Source organism: Zonotrichia albicollis, chromosome 2 (assembly GCF_047830755.1).
Source record: "Zonotrichia albicollis isolate bZonAlb1 chromosome 2, bZonAlb1.hap1, whole genome shotgun sequence".
NCBI lineage: Eukaryota > Metazoa > Chordata > Aves > Passeriformes > Passerellidae > Zonotrichia > Zonotrichia albicollis.
In genome coordinates, this window is record NC_133820.1 from 98209173 (window position 1) to 98228578 (window position 19406).

Here is a 19406-nt window from a genome sequence, read left to right on the forward strand (position 1 = left end):
TTGCCCCATTTTAAAATTATTTAATCAAACTGCTTTAAACAGTCACTTGCCAAAACACAACTTTTACTCGCGCTTTTAACATCACACGAAAAGTGTACTTGCAATGCATAGGCCTGGGTGTAGGTAGGGGAAGGAGCAAGAATAACCGAAAAGGACACAAATTCTGCACAGGGCAGAGGGGAAAGCCACGTGTCAGGCAGGGCTGCGCAGCACAATAGGGTGTGTTGCCCACCCTTCGGGTTCCATCCCTGACAGTCCCTGACCCTTCCAGCCCCACCAGCCAGCTCTGCCCTCTGTGCCCCCCAGGCTGCTAGGTTTGAATAACACCAGGCATTTGATGACCTAAATTTACACCGTGCTGGCTCTTTGCCCAGCGCGGCAGGCTGGCACAGCAAGGCTGCCCCCACTCTTTGCCACCTCTGGGTCACCGAGCCCTCGGTGTCCCCGTCCTCGCCCCCCCTGCCTGGGAGGGGCCACACAGGGCAGGGCTGGCCAGGCCTGGCACCGCCTGTCCTCTGGGGCCTGGACTGACTCATGGCTCCAACACAGGCTCCCCTCCAGAGGTCACCCACCGGCCGCTCCCCTTCCACTGCTCCCTTCTGCCCGCCGGCCACGGCTCCCTGCCCAGATTAAACCCGAAAAACCCTGGGCGGGCTGCCATGGGGCCTGCCGGACAGGCTGGACTCTGGTGGGGCTCGGTGGGGACCTGCCCAGGGACTCAGAGCTGGTGGCGGCCACTCTCCTTGCCCTCGGCAGCGATGGCTCCTTGGTGTGCCACCAGTCCCTGCACTGCCCGCCGGCCTCCTGTGTGTGTCCGTGTGTGGGTCAGTGCGTGTGCACCCACGTGTATGCGTTAGTATTTGCAGATGCTTGTGTACACGTATATGTACGCGCGTGTATGTGTGCGTACGTGTAGGTAGTATATATATGTGTGTGCCCAGCCGAACCCGACGGACACCCCCCTGCTCCCTCACACTGCCCCACCCACACCGCACGGCCCGCACTCTGCGCGAGCGCACACGCAGCCCCGAGCCCAGCCCCGCCCCGCCCCGCCCCGCGCGCCCGCCTGGCAGGCGCCCCCACCCCGCGGCCCCGGGCTGCCCTCTTCCAACATGGCGGCCCCCGCCTCGCGCGCGCGGGCGCGCAGGCGCTGTCGCGGCTCCGCTTTTCCGCCGGGCGCCGCCGCGAGTGCACACAGCCGGAAGGCGCGGCCCGGCTGCTCTCTATGGTTGCCCGCGGCGGGTAGCGCGCCGCCGCCGCCGCCTCGCCTCGCCCCCGCCCGCGCTGCACGCCGGGACGCGGCCGGTCCTCCCTCCTTCTCTCCCTCCCTCCTTCCCGCGCGCCCCCCCGCGCGCCCCGAGCCTGCGCCGCGCCGACATCCGCGTTGTCCCAAGATGGAGGAGCGGGGCTCGCGCTGAGCGCGGCCCGGCCGACACAGGAGCAGGAGGAGGAGACGCGCCCGCCCGGCCCGGCCCGACAGCCCGCCTCGCCTTCCCCGCCCCGCCAGGCCGCGGCTCCGGCCGCACCGGCAGCAGCAGCGCCTCCTTCTCGCCCGCGGCCCGGCCCCGAGTGCGGCGCGGCCCCCGCATGAGCCCGGGCGGCAGCGGCGGCGGGAGCGCCCGGGAGCAGCAGCCGAGGCGCCCAGGTCGGTGTGAGCGCTGCGCAGGGCCGGGAGCGGGGATGGCGCCCGGCTCACGCCGGCCCTGGAGGGGAGGGAGGCGGCCCTGGCAGCTCCCCCGCGCCGGGGAGGGGAAGGCGGCAGCCCCGGGGGTCCTCGCCTTCCGCGCCGTGAGCCGCACGGGTGCGGGGCCGCCGGGAAGGCCGGACGGGCGGGCGGCTCCGAGCCTCTGCCGCCCCCCGTGAGACCCGGCTCGCTGGGCGACCTTGGGTGAACCCAGCCTGCCCCTGCCTCTGTTCCCCGGTTCGGTCCCTACTCTTCGGGGCTGCCGTGGGCATGGGACAGCTCGGTGCTGTCGCAGTGGGAATGGGAAGTGCTGCGAGGGTCTCTTAACCAGTGGCCAAGGCCTGCTTGACAAAGTGGGTCTGATCACTTTGCTCGTGTTACCCTCTGAAGAGTAGGATCCGAACCTGTGAGCAGGCTGCCTTGTTGATGCATGTGATCTGTCGCTCCTGACTGCAGGACTTTTTGGGCTTCGGTTTTTAAGCATACCTACAGTATTTCTGTGAAGGGATGTTACACTTTACCGCTGATTTGTAAATCAGCTGTCTAAGCTGATGTGTTGTGGTCATCCAGCAGTTACTACTGCTTAAGAAACAAAACATGTTTCACAATTCTCCTTTAAGTGACAAGAACCTGTAATTTATAGGCTTATAGTTATTCCTTTTCTTTTTTCTGCAATTAATGGAAATACTTGTTTATGTTTCCTTCTGTGTAATGTGTTGGTCTAATTCTGGGACTAAGCGTGTGTTTTACACATCACTTCAGGAATGGTCCTTCTGTCTACGTGGAACTTACCTGCTTCAGTAAGAATCTGCAAACCTGAAGCCCTGTGAGAAATCGGCTTCTCAGAGGGGTTTTACCATGCTTCTTGCATGTCTAGCAGAAAGTTTCTCAGTGGAAAATTGCACCCGATTTTAGCTTTGATTTCTTAACAAAGTAGGACCTGCGTGATTGTATTGTCGATTTATCTTCTTTCTCTTTTTCTTCTTTTTTTTTTTTTTGACTAGCTGACTGGTTTGAAAGGGGGAGGTCTAAAAGATAAGATTAAGTTCCTAATTCATGCAAATAGCATCCAGTTAGAGAGATTACCTGCTAAGGAGAAGCCAGCTCTGAGTTGTACTGTGTTGTTAGGCACTTACGGCGGGGGGGGAGAGAGGTGTACTACTTGATAAGAATGAAAATTGTTGGAAAATGGGCTTACAGTTCTCACAAATCTCTTGGTTTAGATGTTGGCTCTGAATAGCTGTGCCCTTTCATTGTGAAAACAGTTGAAGGTATTTTTTAGAAATTTGAAAATATGGCAAAACTCAGTTTAATTGAGTATGTTGAATTGAAAGTATGAAATGTGCATCTCTAAATTGATATGGATCTGTGGAGAAAACTATCACACGTGTTTGTCTTTTAAAGCAGATGCACTTTGTAGAGCAGTATCATTCTGTCAACGCAGTACAGAAAAGTAGTGAAAGAAAGACTAGTCCACTAGTTACGTTTACAGAGCTGAAACTTTTAATTGAAATTATTTCTGTACAATGTTACAGATGCTTCATCTCTCTTTCACAAATACCTTCCAATCCACTCTAAGTGTTTGCTATTTAATGTAGCATCTTTCCTGCTGGAATTAAGAGGTTCATTTTTTTTATCAGAGGTGTTTACTGTTTCTCCTCATTGGAGTGTCCTGAGCATCTCCCAAGAATATAGAAACAAAAGCCCCAAGCTAGGTACCAAAATGAGTATTTAATTTGTTCAAGATTATTTCAGCGTATCTTTCTGTGGCTTGGTAAAAAAAGTCAGGCTTGAACAGTAGTGTGTTTTAAAGCCTAAATTTTTCAGTCCAAGTCCTCTTCAGAGCTCTAAAGTTGTGTGGGTTTGATCCTTTTTTTTAAATAACAAACAAGACTTCTGGTCTTTTCCTTTTTTGTAATTGCTGCTGTTGCTTTAAAACATGGGAAGGATGATTCTTTTATGAATGGAATTGAAAACTGTGTGTATATGTTGAACACGCCTAGAGTTGTTCTCAGTCTGTTGGAGTCCCTGTTAGAGCACCTGGAAATTGTTCCCAGTTGTTTTAATCAACTTGAGAAAATAAACCTGGTTCTTTTTCATATCATTTAACTTCTCTTCTGAAAGTATAGAATGTCGCGTGTACCACCAAGACCCAGCACACACAATATAAAATCATGTTTGTTTCACTATGATTGTCCTTTGTTGACATATTCTTCACTAGTTCTCAGAATTCACAGGTTCTGCTTAACCGGAGTTGAGTTTTAAGTTATAAACATGTTTAATAGTAAACATGTTTAAACATAGAACGTTTTCTATGAACAGTAATTAGCACAGTACATGATATGACACTTACCATGGAATTTAATCAGTTTTTATGATTTTGTAAATATGCATCATCCTAATTTTTGCTGTGCAGGAATGATTCCCCCCCCCATTACTTTTAGTTTACTTAGTGAATGTCCATAGAGAATTCATCTTCTTTTAAATGCAGGAAATTTCTTTCTCCCTCCCTGCACCAGTGTACTCATACACCTGAAGATGAAAGCCACTAATTCTTAAAAATAGAACATGCAATTGAGGGAAAAAGGAATATAATTCATAAAGTATCTAGGCATAGATCTCATTTCCAGCATCAATCTTCCTTTCTGGTACTGTGGGCCAAGTCTTCACTCTAATTAATGAATATCTATTGATTTTTAAACAAAGGAGGTGTGTTTTACAAGTTTTCTGAAATATCCAGTGTATTTAAGGTAGCTGTGAATTTTTTAGAGAAGCAGTGTTAAAAGGTTTTCTGTCACTAATCAAACTCTGATTTGTACCTGGAAGGAGGGGAGTAATACATTTGCTATCAGGGTCTGTAATGAAAAAAATCTAGACTATGTTGTTTACTTAAAAAAAAAAAATACCCCCTCCCAGAAGTTCTATAAGCTGTGCTCAATAGCTGGTTCCCAGAGACAACAACAGTGGGCAAATCTCATGTTTGAAGTGAATTTTGTCACCTTAAATATTTTGACCTTAACATTTACTGCTGTAACTTCTTGTATTAGCAGGCAGTGCCTGCTGGACTCATAAAGCTGTGTTGCCCATGAATTAAAGTTTGGAAAAAAGCTGCTTCACAGGAATAGTAATGTGTGTAACATATCTGGTTGGTTAGCAGAAAGTCAGCAAATACAGTCTAAAGGTAACATTTTGCAATGAAGCAACACTTCAGTAACTACAGCATCTGGTGACACATTTCTTCAGGAAAATAACCTCATAGGAAGAATGTGAAAATCAAATAATGCTGAAATTCAGGATTCAGGTTTGGCAATGTAACATCTGACTAAATAGCATTTTAAATTGCTATTTTTGAATAGCTGCACCTTCCTGTGGTTAGGAGGGATAGAGCTTATTGACAAAATAACTTGCTGGATGCAAAATTACATTATGAATCAAATATTATTATAGTTCTGTCTAACAAATACTCTTATGAATGAATCTCTTAAAGGAAGCATTAACTACTTCTTACTTACTTTAATAGGTTGAGCCTGCTTCCCTGTATTATGCAAACTGCTGAATGGAGGAAGGGGGTGGAAGTCAGTCTTTACCGATACTCTTTCCGTTACCGTCCTGCATGGTTCTTTACCCATGTTTTACAGAGTGGTGAAGAATTAGGAGAAGCTGCAGTTGTTCTGCTGAGTGGAGCTAAATGGGTGGCTTCCTTCTGGACCCTCACTTCACTGTCTTAGGTAAGAGGGGTGATCTGCTTCTTTTGAAGCTACTTGAATTTCCTTAGGACAGAAGTATATATGGGTTTTTTAGAGAAACTTCTAGTTAGTGAAGCAGAGCTTTGAATTCTTTTTTTTTTTTGTTTCTGATCTGGTGGCTTGAAAAGGGCATTCACAGTATGTAGCTGTCCCAGTACTTTTCATTGAAAAGCATTACTGTTTGCATCCATTCAAATAACTTTAAAAACATGCTCTGTGTACTAACATAACTTGCTCCTGAGAATCACATTTATCTTATGTAGCATGATGGAAGTGGGACTGTCATTCAGAGGTGGATTACAGTGGTGGTGGATATAGGACAACTCTAACTCATGTACCATTGACTGCTTGCTATGGAGTGCATGACTTTTTTTTTCCCACAGACTTGGAATAGTTTGGGTTGGACTTTAAATGTCATCCAGTCCAAATTCCTCTGCAATAAGCAGGGACATTTTCAAATAGATCAGATTGCTTAGAGCCCCATCCAGCTTAACTGTGTATATTTCCAGGGATGGGGCATCTCCTGTCCCTGGGCAATCTGTTCCAGTGCTTTACCACCCTCATTGTAAAAAATTACTTTCTGATATCATATTAATCTGCTCTCTTTTAGTTAAAAGCCATTACCTCTTATCCTGTCATAGTAGGCCCTTTTAAAAAGTTTGTCTTTCTCTGTTGTGTAAGTTCCTCTTCAGTACTAAACAAAAGCCAATGGGTCTTTTCAGATCCTTCTCTTCTCCAGGGTGGACAATGCTAACTCTTTCAGCCTTTTTTCATAGGAGAGCTGCTCCAGCCCTCTGATAATTTTTGTGGCCCTCCTCTGGACTTTACCCTACAGATCCATGCCTGTTGTGTGCTGCGGACTCCAGACCTGGATGCAGCACTGCAGGTGGGCTCTCAGAGGAGTAGAAGGGCAGACTGATCTCCCTTGGCCTGCTGGCCATGCTGCCCTTGATGCAGCCAAGAATACATTCTGGACTGCAAGGATACATTCTGGACACATTGCTGGGACAAGGCTGGCCTTCCAACAGGATCTCCAAGTTCTTCTGTAATTAATTCTGCTGCCAATTCCCATGTCCCCTGGCCTGTGTTGATATCAGGTGTTCCTAGTCCAGGTTCAGGACTTTGCACTTGGACTCATTGGGTGAGGTTCTCATGAGCCTGCTTTTCAGTGTTGTCCAGGTCCCTCTGGATGGCATTCCATTGCTCAGGCATATCAGCCACACCACACAGCTTAGTATTTTTTGCAGATTTCCTGAGGGTGCATTAGGTGCCACTGTCTGTCATTGATGAACTGGTCTCACTATGGACCCCTGAGGGACACATCTTGTCATTGATGTCCATCTGAGCATTAAGCCAATGACCACTACCCTCTGCGTGCAGCCATCCAACCAGTTCCTCATCCACCAGAGAGTCCATCTATTTTCTCTCCAACTTGGGATTAAGGGTGCTGTGGGGGACCGTATCAAAGGCCTCAGAAGTTCGGATAGATGATATCAGTAGCTGTTCCCTTGTCCATTGATGCAGTCACTCTGTCATAGGAATCCATTAGGTTAGTCCAGCCAGACTTCCCCCTTCAAATCTTCCTGTCCTCCATGTGCCTTCATGTTCCTTCCTTATGTGACAGAATGTCAAAGCTGTGACCTAAACAACTAAAGACAAAATTTAAGTATCAAAAACTAAAGAGTGGTTTGAAACCCAAAGGAAATTTGATCTTGGTGGCCTGTGGATCAGTAGGATCACAAGCAAAAAAATTACAGAACCTCTGTTTGGGTTTGGTGGCTGTTGCATAATGGTCTGGCAATGATAAGTCCACATAGTTTGTGTTTCATTCTGGTGTTGTTTGAGGACTGTGACGGGACTTCTGACCAAGCTAGAGTTCTAGGTGTGAAGCTAGTTCATCTCTCCATAGAGAAGACCATGTTCATGGCTTCCTTTGGCAGACTGCTTTTAGGACTTTTTATTACTTCCTTGATAATCATTCCACCTAATAAATTGATAAAGTGAGGAGATCTGGATGACAGACACCCTCTCCCTTACCCTTAGGAGCTTTGTGCAGGGCAGGCACAAGAGCGATCTCTCTTGTGTTGCCAAGCTTGCAGGGCACTGAGATGCCAGGCTTGTCCAGGCAGCCAGGCTCTGGCACTGCTTGTGTGCTCCTGCTCTGGTATGCTCCCAGGGACCCAGGCTGCAGCAGCTGCAGCTCTGCAGGCTTGGGCTGTTACAGGGTGGTGGAGTGGCTCTTAAAGGAACTCAGCTTCTCAAATGGGACGTAGGTCAGCATACTTCAAGAATGGCTATCATAGCTGTAGAAGAGTTTTGCTTTTGCTTTATGGTTAGTTGTGTGTTTGAGCTAACTAATACTTTAAATATTTTTATTTTACAATGTGTCACTTGCCTTTTTCTTGAAAGGAATCAAAAACTTCTGTAAAGCTAGATAATCCTGAAGAGGTCTGTCACTACCTCAGAATTTCTGTTTCCAATACAATCTTTCATTTTTCTTATTTGTGTAGCTATACTCAGATAATGATTGCTTATTATTTTGTAGTGAAATCCCATGTCCAAAGTCTTGATGATGAACGTTATGTTTTACTATGTGTGTACACCCAGGTTTATTTTTAGAAAGTCCAAGGTATACTAGTGTACACTGAGTAGCAACACCTTGTGTTTCAGCTGGTGTAGCAAAAATTGCTTATTGTAGCCAGTAGAAGTACATACTTAAGAGTCCCCACAACCTGGGAATCCCATCAGATTTCAAGGACAAGGGAGCTCCTGAGAGAATGTAACACTTCTGTGAAACACTGGTATTTCTTGCTTGCAAAGATTGAGTCCTTTCCATGAGAAAAATACTCCATTTGCATAATTCCTATAACCTGAATATCTGATTGAAAGAAGGACGTAAACATAAAACAGAATCTAAGCACCTGATAGAGATGATTTCATGATATTTTTTACTGGGCCAGACATGAGAGTTGCAAAATATTTTTTGTATTTTATAATGAATTTTGTAAATACTTTGTTATTCTGTATGCAACCGTGTGGTTAATTCAGTGCTTTACTGTCTGTGTTAATATAATTCAGTGTGCCTTGAAGTCTCCTTATTGAAAATGCATGACATAGCTGTAAACAAGCAGCTTTTTTGGCTCTGGTCACATGATGGATTGAGATTTTTTTTTAATGTGGAGTGAAAACAATATGGTTGGCCAAGCTTTAAGTCATATTGTCATTTGCATTTTTTTAGGCAGATGTGGCTTAGTGCTAATTAACTATACTGGAGGTGAATGTTGAAGTACATCTGACTTCATGAAATAATTTTCATTCCTTTTAGACAAGCATTACAGAGACTCATTAGCCTTATTTCCTTTTGTGTTGTCATGTCCTTTGAATGTAGACTTTAGACTTAGTAGACTGCTGAACTCTGTTCTGCCTTAGTGGTAGCTGTTGGGGAGAAACTGAAGGAGAAGAACTGGAAGTCCAGGAACGTCAGTTTTGTGTTGCTGGATTTGCTCTTCTGTTCTGTGTATTATTATGCAAATAACCTGTCTACATCTCCTCCTTTGTGGTCTTGTTTCCTCTATCAGTTGTACAGTCCTACCTTACTCCATAGCTTCAGTTCTTTTGGGAATTTTTTTTTTTTTTTTGTCTCTGTTGCTGGGCAATAATCATAAGAACCCTGGTAGATGTATTTGCCATACTTTTTCAAGCTGTACTTGGTGCTCTCCTCCTACTCTGTGCATACTGAAAATTTGTGCTTCTGTATCTTAAAGGAGAATGAGAGAATTTTATACAGATGCCACTGCTCTATGTCTGTAGAAGAACAAATGCATACATTGTGTCTGGAAGTCCTGTAACACAAGGTGTGAAAATATTGGTTGCATTTGTCAGAATACTTCTAACTGAGTTTGTCTAATGGCACCACAGTGAATGAAGAATTATTCTTTGGTAGAATATAAGGTACTTTGGATTTCTGCTGTGGATATGGAGTGGAAGTGCTGCCTACAAATAGGAAAATCATCAGTTACTGTCTCATGTTGTTTAGATGTATTTTTCTTCTGTTTTTTTCTGAATGGTAGGAAAGTTTTATTGACACAGTTGCATATTGTTAACACAGTAATCCTAACTGTACAGAAAGCTACATAATTAGTAGAATTGCTTGTTGAAATAGCAGTCCTTTTTCACAAAACTTGCAAGCTACCCTGTATAACTATTTTTTTAAAATACAAAAGAGTGTGCTCACATTGTTAGTGCTTGGAGCTTTAGTGGCAAAACTGGTCCAGGATCACCCCATTACAGTTCCCTGATAAAGGATTTGGCCCCTGACACCAAATGATTTCTTGCTGGTTTGGCATCTTCTAAAATAAAATGTAATTAAGGTAACCAGATTGAGGTTTCCTGTGTGGGAACCCTAATCTATATTGGAGATCAGCCCAAATCAGCTGCATTAAAATTGTTTGTTCTTAATAGAGTTTTAAGCCAAGATATTATGTATTAAATCTTCAGAGTGCTGAAAATGTGATATTCTGTGCCAAATTACTGACTTTTTTAGAAAGTAGTTAGTAGATTTCATGGAATCAGGGAATGGTTTGGGTTGGTAGGGAACCTTAAAGAAAAGATCTAAAATCCATGGGCAGGGACACCTTTCACTAGACCAGGTTACTGAGAGCCCCATCAGCTTGGTTTTGAGCAGCTTCAGTGATGGGGAATCCACGACCCCTATCTTTCTTTAGTTATATGCATATGTGTCTGTTTCTGTCACCTTTTCCCTCGAGGCTGGTTGTGCTTTTAGGTGTTTGTTGAAAATATTTCAAGTATGTTTTAGTCCCTTGTTAAATATGACTTCTCTGAAAATGAATTTATAGAAAAGCATACTGAACTCCAGCAGTTTTATGCAACCAGAACAAAGATTTGGTTTTATCTGTGACTTCTCCTGAATGTTTTTTTTTTCTTAGTATAAATGCCAGTTCTTAAAGAAAAGGGGAAAAAAAAGGACAAAATAAGGGGCGGGAAGGAGAAAGGAAATTGGTATTTATAATGAACTGGATGAATGGAATTGTAAAACTCAACTGCATCACTACAGGGGAAAAAATAGGGAGCACTGTGTGTATGAACTTCACTCTTTTGTAGCCTATCTAACATAATAATTATTTTCTGTTGTGCTTTTCTATGAGAGGGGTGATTTATTTTTATATGGTTTAGGTTTAGGTAGTCCTGTGAGAAGTGGAGAGTTTGATATGATGATCCTTGTAGGCCCCTTCTGACTAGACATATTCTATGATTCTGTGTTTCCTTTAGTTGCATATTTGTGACTAATCAAATAGACACTTTTGAATGTACTGTCTTGAAGTTGTACGGAGCTTCAGATTAGTGTGAAGCATAGTGCAGGAACTGAATTGTAATGTTTTGTATTATAGGTACAAGAACTGTAGAAGTCCATTTTAGAGTTTGAAAGAACGAGATTCTGCAGCTCTGGAAAGATATGGTATGTTTATGTTTCCACTTACATTGTTTGTATGCTAATAATTGTTGTAACAAATAATTACACTTTTCTTCACTGAAATTTAAAAAAAGATTGAAAATTAATTCAGGAAGAAGCACACATTAAATTTTCCCTTTTTAACTATGATATTTATTACTTAATCATAATTCTCTAGAAAACTGACTTATTTGATTTTTCTTGGGGAAAATAAATACTTATGATATAACACTGGTGAATTCCCTTTTGATTTAACAAGCTCATCATCATGCTGCTACCATCCATTTATTTCTCCATGGATTGGATAAGAACTGATGTGTTTCTGAAAGATCTGTGGTTCTTTTAATTCGCTACTGAACATATTTATAGTGAGGCTATGACTTGAAAAATAAGTTTAGAACTTGCAGAAAATTTATGCAATCATCACTGTAAGTCAAGTTTACAGATAGGAATGCTGGGAAATACAGAAATACAGTCTTTTTTAGCAGTGTTAACATAAACCCATGGCACGTGGTGCCTCTTTTTTGTCTAGGCTCTTAAATGTCCAGCCAGCTAAAAAGTATGTACGTGTAATGTGGCAAGATTGGGACTTGAGCTTGTAGTTATTTCATTTGCCATTTCCTAACTGAATTTTGGTGTAGTCCTCTAGCAATACCTGGTATTACTGCACTACTTTGTAGTGTCTTTTTAAGTTCTGTAATTCTGCAACTTGGTACATTGAGAATTTTTGAAACTTTTAGCACCACTACATTGAGAAAAACAACAATTGGGTTAAATTTTCTGCCATATTAAATAGGTCTGTTAATGCATATGCATATTGTATATAGTTATTTCAATAACAGTTCCTAAGCCATGTGTGTTCTTTCTCTTTCAACCACTTAAATTGTGGGGAAGCTGATCCAAGTTTTCTGTGCCATGGGTTTATGTCTGGATTTTTCTTTTCAAGATAACTAACTTAGAAATATACTTAAAGTTTTGAAATCTCAAATTTGCAAAACAGTTGTTTGATGTCTTTTTAAGTTCTGTTTCATAGGAAACTATGGACAGGCTCTAATAAAACTGTTAATTCTAAGCTGAAACTTTAGCTGTAGTATGTACTGATTAAAAATTGTAAGTCTCTCAAAAAGCTACAATGTTACATTGTCACAATCCAGATGTTCCTGAGAGAATTGTATAGATTGGTCCTTTACTCTAGCAGGCATCTGGCAGGTAGTGTATATTCATTTTTGCACCCACAGCACCACTGGGACCACCCACCTGCTTCTTGCTCTCCAGTGTCAATACCAGTTCTGTGTATGATGGCTCTTCTTCAAACCTAAGCCATTATTTCTTTATTGCCATTATGCCTGCTGGCTGCTTTTCTTCTGGATGTTTAGCTGCTTGCCACTGTATGTATGCAGAGTCTTTGTAGTGGTATGTGCTTCGTAAGTTGATGAAGAATTGCCCTCTAATCCCCACAAATTGTGAGTGATAAATACTAATGGAACATCAGAAAAGCTGAATGTTGTACTACAGAACTGCATGGTTGCTCGGTTGTAATATCAGTTATATTTAACCAAACTGCTGAAGAACTTGGTGAACAGAAAGATGCTTTACATGGAAGGCAGCATGAAAGATGGGTGGCAAAGGAAATCAAAACAGAGGATAAGCAAAAGGATAGATGGAATAAAAGTTTAAGTAAAAAAAAAAAGCTGAAGTGAAGCTGTAAAACTTACCTGCAAAATAACTTAACATGATGAGTAGTCAATAAAAGAATTAGTAAAAGACATTTAAATAGGTGATTGGATTTCACCTGCTGGTGTAAAAAGGGCTTTTTGTTCATGGCTGTGTATCATTTTGGAGGGAGCCTGAAGTAACAGGTATAATGTAACTGAAATAGAAACAAATGGTTCTGCTGCAAAAAAAAAAAAAGAAAAAAAATCAAAGGGGGGTGTGTGTAGTGGAAAGAAAAAAATCAAAAAATCACCTGTGGTCTAAGTGTAAAGATAATTTTGGATCTTTCCTACTTTTACAAAGGTGAACAAAATACGTGTATGATCTCACTGAAATATTAAACCAAAACCACATATTGAATGTGAAATCTAGAGTCCAAAGTTGCAGGAGCAGCTTTAGAAAGTAGAAATAACATGCAGGCCTCTAGGTTTTGGCCTGAGGGGAGGGAATGGGAGCAAACATTAGGTATTTTTCTGTTACTCTGTGATTTATGGATACCATAGTTTAACCCCAGCTGGCAACTAAACACCCAACAGCTACTTTCTCACCTACCCACACAGTGGGATGTGGAAGAGAATTGGAGGAGTAAAAGTGAGAAAACTCGTGGGTTGAGATAAAGATAATTTAATAGGTAAAGCAAAAGCTGTGCACGAAGCAAAGCGAAACAAGGAATTCATTCATCACTTCTCATGGACAACCACATGTTCTGTCCTCTCCAGGAAAGCAGGGCTCCATCATAGGTGACTTGGGAAGACAAATGCCATAACTCTGAACATTCCCCCTTTTTCCTTCTTCCCCCAGCTTTATACACTGAGCATGATGCCTTATAATATGGAATGTCTCTGTGGTCAGCTGGGATCAGCTGTCCCAGCTGTGAACCCTCTTCACTCCCTGTGCACCCCCAGCCCCCTCTCTGGTGGGGTGAGGAGCAGAAAAGGCCCTGACTATGAAAGCTGTAACATGAATAGCAATAACAAAAGCAACCCTGTATTAACACAAATCCAAACCACAGCCCCACACTAGCTACTATAAAGAAAATTACCTCTATTCCAGCCAAAACCAGTACAGTGGGGAGTATTGAAATCAAGGCAAAGTAAGTATACAGATATTATAGGATGGAGCTTTTATGTAAATCTATGTTTGATCTCTTTGTACTGAGATACACAAAATTCTGCCTTTATGAAATTCAGTAACTTGTGATTTTATTGAAATCTAAATTCCAGAGTAGCGCTAACTTTAATTTGAAGATAGTAACAAATTCAGATTCCCATCCCAAATAATTTATTCATGTTAATTGTTCTCATACTTATGTTCCTGCTCTAATTGAATTTATGGGCCTTCAGTTTCTATTAATGATGATTTTATATGCATTCTTTCAGTTAGAAGATTTTTATGCATTCTTTTTGTGCTATGAGAAGACTTAATTAAGCCTATCAATATAGATATTGGAAGAAACTAACTTTGAACTCTTTTCATTGTCTAATCACAAGGCATTTTCTTCTATCTTCATGATGTTTTTGTGGCTCTTTTCTACTACTTCTGGAACACTTTTGAGGAGTACTGAATAATTGGAGAGCTGGGTTTAAGTTTGGAAGATGTGTGAAGTGCTTTGTGCCAGGGACCCTTCATGAGCCGTATCTGTCATTCCTTTTGTCATACATGGGAGCATGTACACTTGTACATCAGTTGTGACTGCTTTAGTCACTGTAGGTTGGCATTTTCCAGGATACAACCCATTTCTTTTGGTTTTCTAACTCATGTGATTTTGCATTAGTTTTTACTAGTTGAATTGCTTAGCTTACCAAGCAGTGGGAAAAAAAGTCGTATAGAGGCCTTATTAGTGTTTGGTTGGGACTTTTTTTGGCCCCATTAGGATTTATATGATCAGGTTGTATTAGTGGCTGTTTTATTTTACTGTAGAATCAGTAATAATTTTGCCTACTAATTAGATGAAGAAATCTTATCTTTTTATGTTTTCTGCATTGGAAGCAGCATACAGGCAAGAAAAGTAATTTGTACTTCCAACTTTATGAAGAAAAATAGGCTCAAACATGCCTATTGCATTACTTTTTTTTTCTTTTCTGCATATGACAATTAAGATTGAGTTTAGGGGTTATAAAAGGCCCACTTTCCCATTAGGTGTCAGTTTCTTACTGTATAGATGATTGTTTTGTTGTGGTACTCAAAGTCATTATGGAAATATTTAAATTCATTCTTGGAGCATTCATAAGGACTCTTCAGAAGACTTTGGAAAGCTGTCTTTAGTGGTATATTCTTGAGAGAGATGGTTATATTTAATTAAGCAACTAAAATTCTGGTACTGAAAGGTAAGGTAAATTGTGGTACTTCATTGTACAGCAGATTACCCCTATTTTCATCATAGATCAAAAGAGAATATTAAATTTGGATCAAAGATTACTTGGGTAGGTAGTTAAAATTCCTTTGTAAAGGAAACTTAAATTCTTACAATTGCCACTCTTTCAAAAAGGCATTCAGAAGTTATAGTTTAAATATGGAAAGTGTTCATCCTCTAGGGGATCTTGCTAGGCCTCAGATACTGTGTGTCAACTGCCAGACTGCATTGCTCTCACAGAAGGTGACCATCAAATAACCCAAGGATAGTAGCAGATTTAGGGAAGCCATGTAGGTAACAATGTTCAAATAAATTATTCCAACCTGGAAGTTATTTGCTTTTTTTTTGTTGCTGACAAATAAGTACTTACAATCTCCAGGGTGTGGCTTTAGATTCTGTATGTTGAAGTTGGGAACCTGTTCTTGCCTCGTGCTTGTAGACTTGCAAGGTTTATGGAAATGTGCCAATACCTTTCATCAAACTATGCAAGAAAGATGCTTATAGCCCCTTTTGATGCTTCTGAACTTGCTTTCTGACATCTTGTTCTTTCGCTCACTGTTTAACTCCTGGAGTTGAGAGGAACATACTTTTAAGAAAATATTCACCTGTGCCATCTTGGAGAAATAGATGTTGTTCTAAATCACTGCATAAACATTATTTATCCCGTTCCTTTTTCATGAGGGCTTGTTGAAGTCACAAAGTTCTTCAAATACAAAATTTCATGAAGGCATATCTTCATGTCTTGCTATATGTAATAGGTGTAGTTGCAGCCTTAGTTGATTCTCCTTCTAGTAAATAGGCACTAGGCAGACACAGATGTGCTAGTCCCAAAGAGCATGGCAGCCATCTCGGGTTTTTTGGGCATACTCCATCGGCACAAACTTCCTTTCAAATCTTCAGCTGCTCAGTGTGTCTGTAAAAGCCTAAGCTGTAAGCCATGCTGATCATAACAGTTAGGACCAGAGAGATTTGTTTGAGTAATATGAATAAATACCTGCTCTGGGGCTCCTGTTTCTATCTTCTGTAAGATAAGTTACAAACAGAGGAGGTTTTTTGTAGAGAAATTCCTGTGGCAGAAAAACCATTGATTTAGACCAATTCACAATCATAATACCATTTTCCAGGATCTTAGTGTATTCATCAGTGTGGTTTTCCTTTCCTGATCAAGTAGTGTCTTTTGACTCTCTTAACCAGATTGGAGGTTTTTGTGGCCTTGTTTGTGTCAAGCAGTCAAAATGTCCTTTGAAATATATTCAGAATAAATCTTTGATGGCAGTCCCCTTCGCCACCCACTTTGTGTTCCAGCGTGCTGGTCTCTTTGCCAGCAGACACTACTCTGCTGATGCATGAATGAGTAAGGTTTTAGAAAAATTAATTCTTTCATCTGTGCTAGGGAATCCTTGCCAATCATATTCTGTCCCGCAGGAATGAAGGCAAGGATAGATGGGAAAGGTAGGATGAGAAGGAGGTAAAAGAGAAAAATGATTCATTAAGGTTTTTTGCATCTAGACTGATGAAGAGGAGCATGAGAATTTTAGATCACAATTCAGTAAGTCTAGGTTTAAGGTGTTGTGCAACAAATCAGAAATGCTGAAAGTCCCTGACTCAAAGCTCTGACCCATGACAAATTCGGTTTGTAGGTACAAGTTTCACAACAAAACTTAGGTGAGTTTATTTCAGCTCAGTGAGATTTGCAGCAGTTCAGACCCTGCCTCCCATCACAGAACTGCTGTTGGATACTATGTTTGGCGGTGTGGTAAATGAGACTAACAGAGTTGGATCTGGATCAGGCCTTGGCATAAGCTTGTCTTGACTATGACTGTGGAGCTGCCAGTATGTTTTTTAACATTCCAAAATCTAGTGGTGTTTGAATCCAGCACCAGCACTTCATGTGCTCTGTCACTGTTGTCAGTCACGTTCATGACTTCTCCCATATGAAAGAGCCTCAGTAAAACTTTGTTTTACTAAGGTTGATGGCAGCCTGGTGTTCCAGCATGCTTCCATTTGAGGGAAGACTGCAGTAATACATTTTTGTCAATAGTCTGGGTGGTGTAGGACCAAGTCTATGTGGGGAGTCATTAGCCAGGCACAGTCCAGAGTGTGAGCTGATACTTAGAGTAGTCAGAATGCCACGTTCCCAACCAATGAGGCTTTAGTGATTTTACCACTGTCCTCTGATCAGTGTACTAAAAGTTACTTGGGCAAAGTGCTAGAAGCAGTGTTAGAATAAGCATCTGGTTCCTCAAAACTAAGGCTTGCCTAAAAGTGGAAGTTTTCAGATCTTAATCAGAATGTCATAAGCAGAGTAGTGTTTTACAGCTTCGTAGTTTTGCATTAGCATCTTGGGTTGTTGCCCTTCTGTACAGCTGATGGTCACAAACATTAAATGGAAAGTCTTTACCCTGCTCTGTAATGTTGACAGATGAGGAACCTTTCCAACTGACTTTTAATCATTGTTCTGTGTTCCTGGAATTGACTCAGTTAAACTTTGACAATTTACACCCATGAAACATAGGTACTGGAGAACCTCTGTTATGTTTTGGAGATTTTTGGTAGCCTATTTTTTTTTTTACTTTCCTTGTGTCAACTGCACTTGTGTTACAATGAGAACACTTAAATATTGCTGATGTTAAAATCAACAGATGGCACTTTACCTATCTCAATGAATGATAAAACTAATAAGCATAATTCTGGAACTAAGACAAATTTTGTTCTGGTCAGAGTTTGTGGCAGAATGGCAAATTGTAGTAGGTTGGCAAAACTGGGCAGCTTTTCTGACAAACTTTAGAAAATCATGAGCCTTGCTAAGATCTTACTGTAATACTCTTGTAATACATTGGACTGAAGCACAAAAGAAGGTGCAGTAAAGAAATAAATGTTTTTTACTAAATATTTCAAGCTGTCTGATGTGCTCTCTTAGTATTTGCACCAGATTGTTATGTCTGCAGGTGTTGCAGAGAGCTGTGGTTGTGCCATCAATAGCTTTGTGCACCTTCATTCTGTGTGAGGCTTTTGCTGCATGGCAACCTGCAAATGTGGGGTTTCATCTGGGTTACCACAGGAATAAACTTCTCAGTATACTATATAGAGGTCTGTCTTCATAACTACTGCTTTAAAGAGAAAGTAAGATGACTTTTTATTTACTAAGTACAATATTAACATTGCAATTTTTATCAAAACTTTATATTAGCAGAAAGTGAATGCTGTTTGTCATCTGATTCTGCTTCAGAGACCTTTTTTCCTTTCTGGCTTTCTCCAGTGCACTTAGGAGCCTGGGGGGGAGAGAGAATGGGATGAATTGAGTGTTGAGGATTATGTTTGGAAATATTTTATCCGTTAACTTTAGTTTAGAGTAGATAATAGCAGCAGGTAAGAGACTAACTGGTTCCTTTTCAGCCATGGAAGTAATCAGCTGGGGTGGTCCCAGGGCGCTCTGGGCACGAGTATTGCTGAGTGATCATTGGCTGCCACCTGCGTGACAAAGTAAAGGACCAACCCTTCCATTTATACCAGTGGAGCCAGATCACGGGAAACAATTGACAGGTAAAATATACTTTTGAAAATTTAAGGGAGAGGAGAGAGGACACATGGTAAAAATGGAGCAAAGAAGCTGAAAGATTTACCACAGATAGCAAAGGTTGCTCCTCTAAAACTTTTAGTTATCTATAGCTTAATTCTTTTTGGGGAGAGGCACACAACAAAGTTCAGGTTACTTTGTTGCTCCCCTGGCAACAGAGCCTTGCTTGCTAAGAAACAATGTTAATCAAGTTGTAGCAACAACACTTCTACCAGAATTTTATTGTAGTTAGAAGTTACAGTTCATATTTATGCACACACTTCCAGATCCTTGAATCCTTGTTGTCTTGACATTGCGTGTTTTGCACTGGTCCAAGAGATGGGTATGGCTTTTGATTTTTTAGACTAAAAATAAGTTGCTGAATTTTCAAGTTTATCAGTTGATTGTACTGTAGTGAGTTACTCTAGAAGTTCAAATGCCACACAATAAATGAATGTAAGGACATCTTAATCTCGCTGATAAAACAATGCTTAGCATCAATATTTTTATTATTTTTATTATTTTTTTATTTAGAGAATTGGCTAAAATAATTTTTAAGAACGTTTAACTACATTATTTTTGCTTATTTAGAATTGTTAAGCTTATGCTTAGCTCAGCGTGATACAGGACTGGTGCGACAACTCGGTTTTGATCAGTGACTCAAAATTGTGATCACCCTGATGTCACCGAATGGCCACAGCTTGTAAAAGGTAAGCAAAAAGCATATCAGGTTGTTTCTCAGGAGTTTTTCTACTATAATGTTTATTTTAAGGTATTTAATTTGTATGGCCTGAAGTTAGTTTTATAAATAATATTAAGTTACATTGTTTGTTTTAGATAAGTCAGCTGGCAAAGTTGAGTTACGCTCTTGCTGACAGGGATTT

General features: G+C 41.3%; 1 protein-coding gene across 7 annotated transcripts in view; it reads left to right on the plus strand.

The window, feature by feature from the left end:
- Positions 1 to 1176: 1176 nt before the first annotated feature.
- Positions 1177 to 19406, plus strand: part of UBE3A (ubiquitin protein ligase E3A) — a 56897-nt gene continuing 38667 nt past the window's right edge. For 2 of the 7 annotated variants that reach the window (XR_012579113.1, XM_074535752.1), the window contains exons 1-5: positions 1177 to 1645; positions 5323 to 5412; positions 10839 to 10906; positions 18363 to 18509; positions 19114 to 19232. Coding sequence is in view for 5 of the 7 variants with exons in the window: in XM_074535752.1 (XP_074391853.1) it covers positions 19213 to 19232 (20 nt within the window). In the remaining 2 variants the exon portion in view is untranslated. Of the gene's footprint in view, positions 1646 to 5204; positions 5413 to 10838; positions 10907 to 18362; positions 18510 to 19113; positions 19233 to 19406 lie in introns of all 7 variants that reach the window. The other 5 variants (XM_074535757.1, XM_074535753.1, XM_074535754.1 and 2 more) reach the window with 4 other exon arrangements.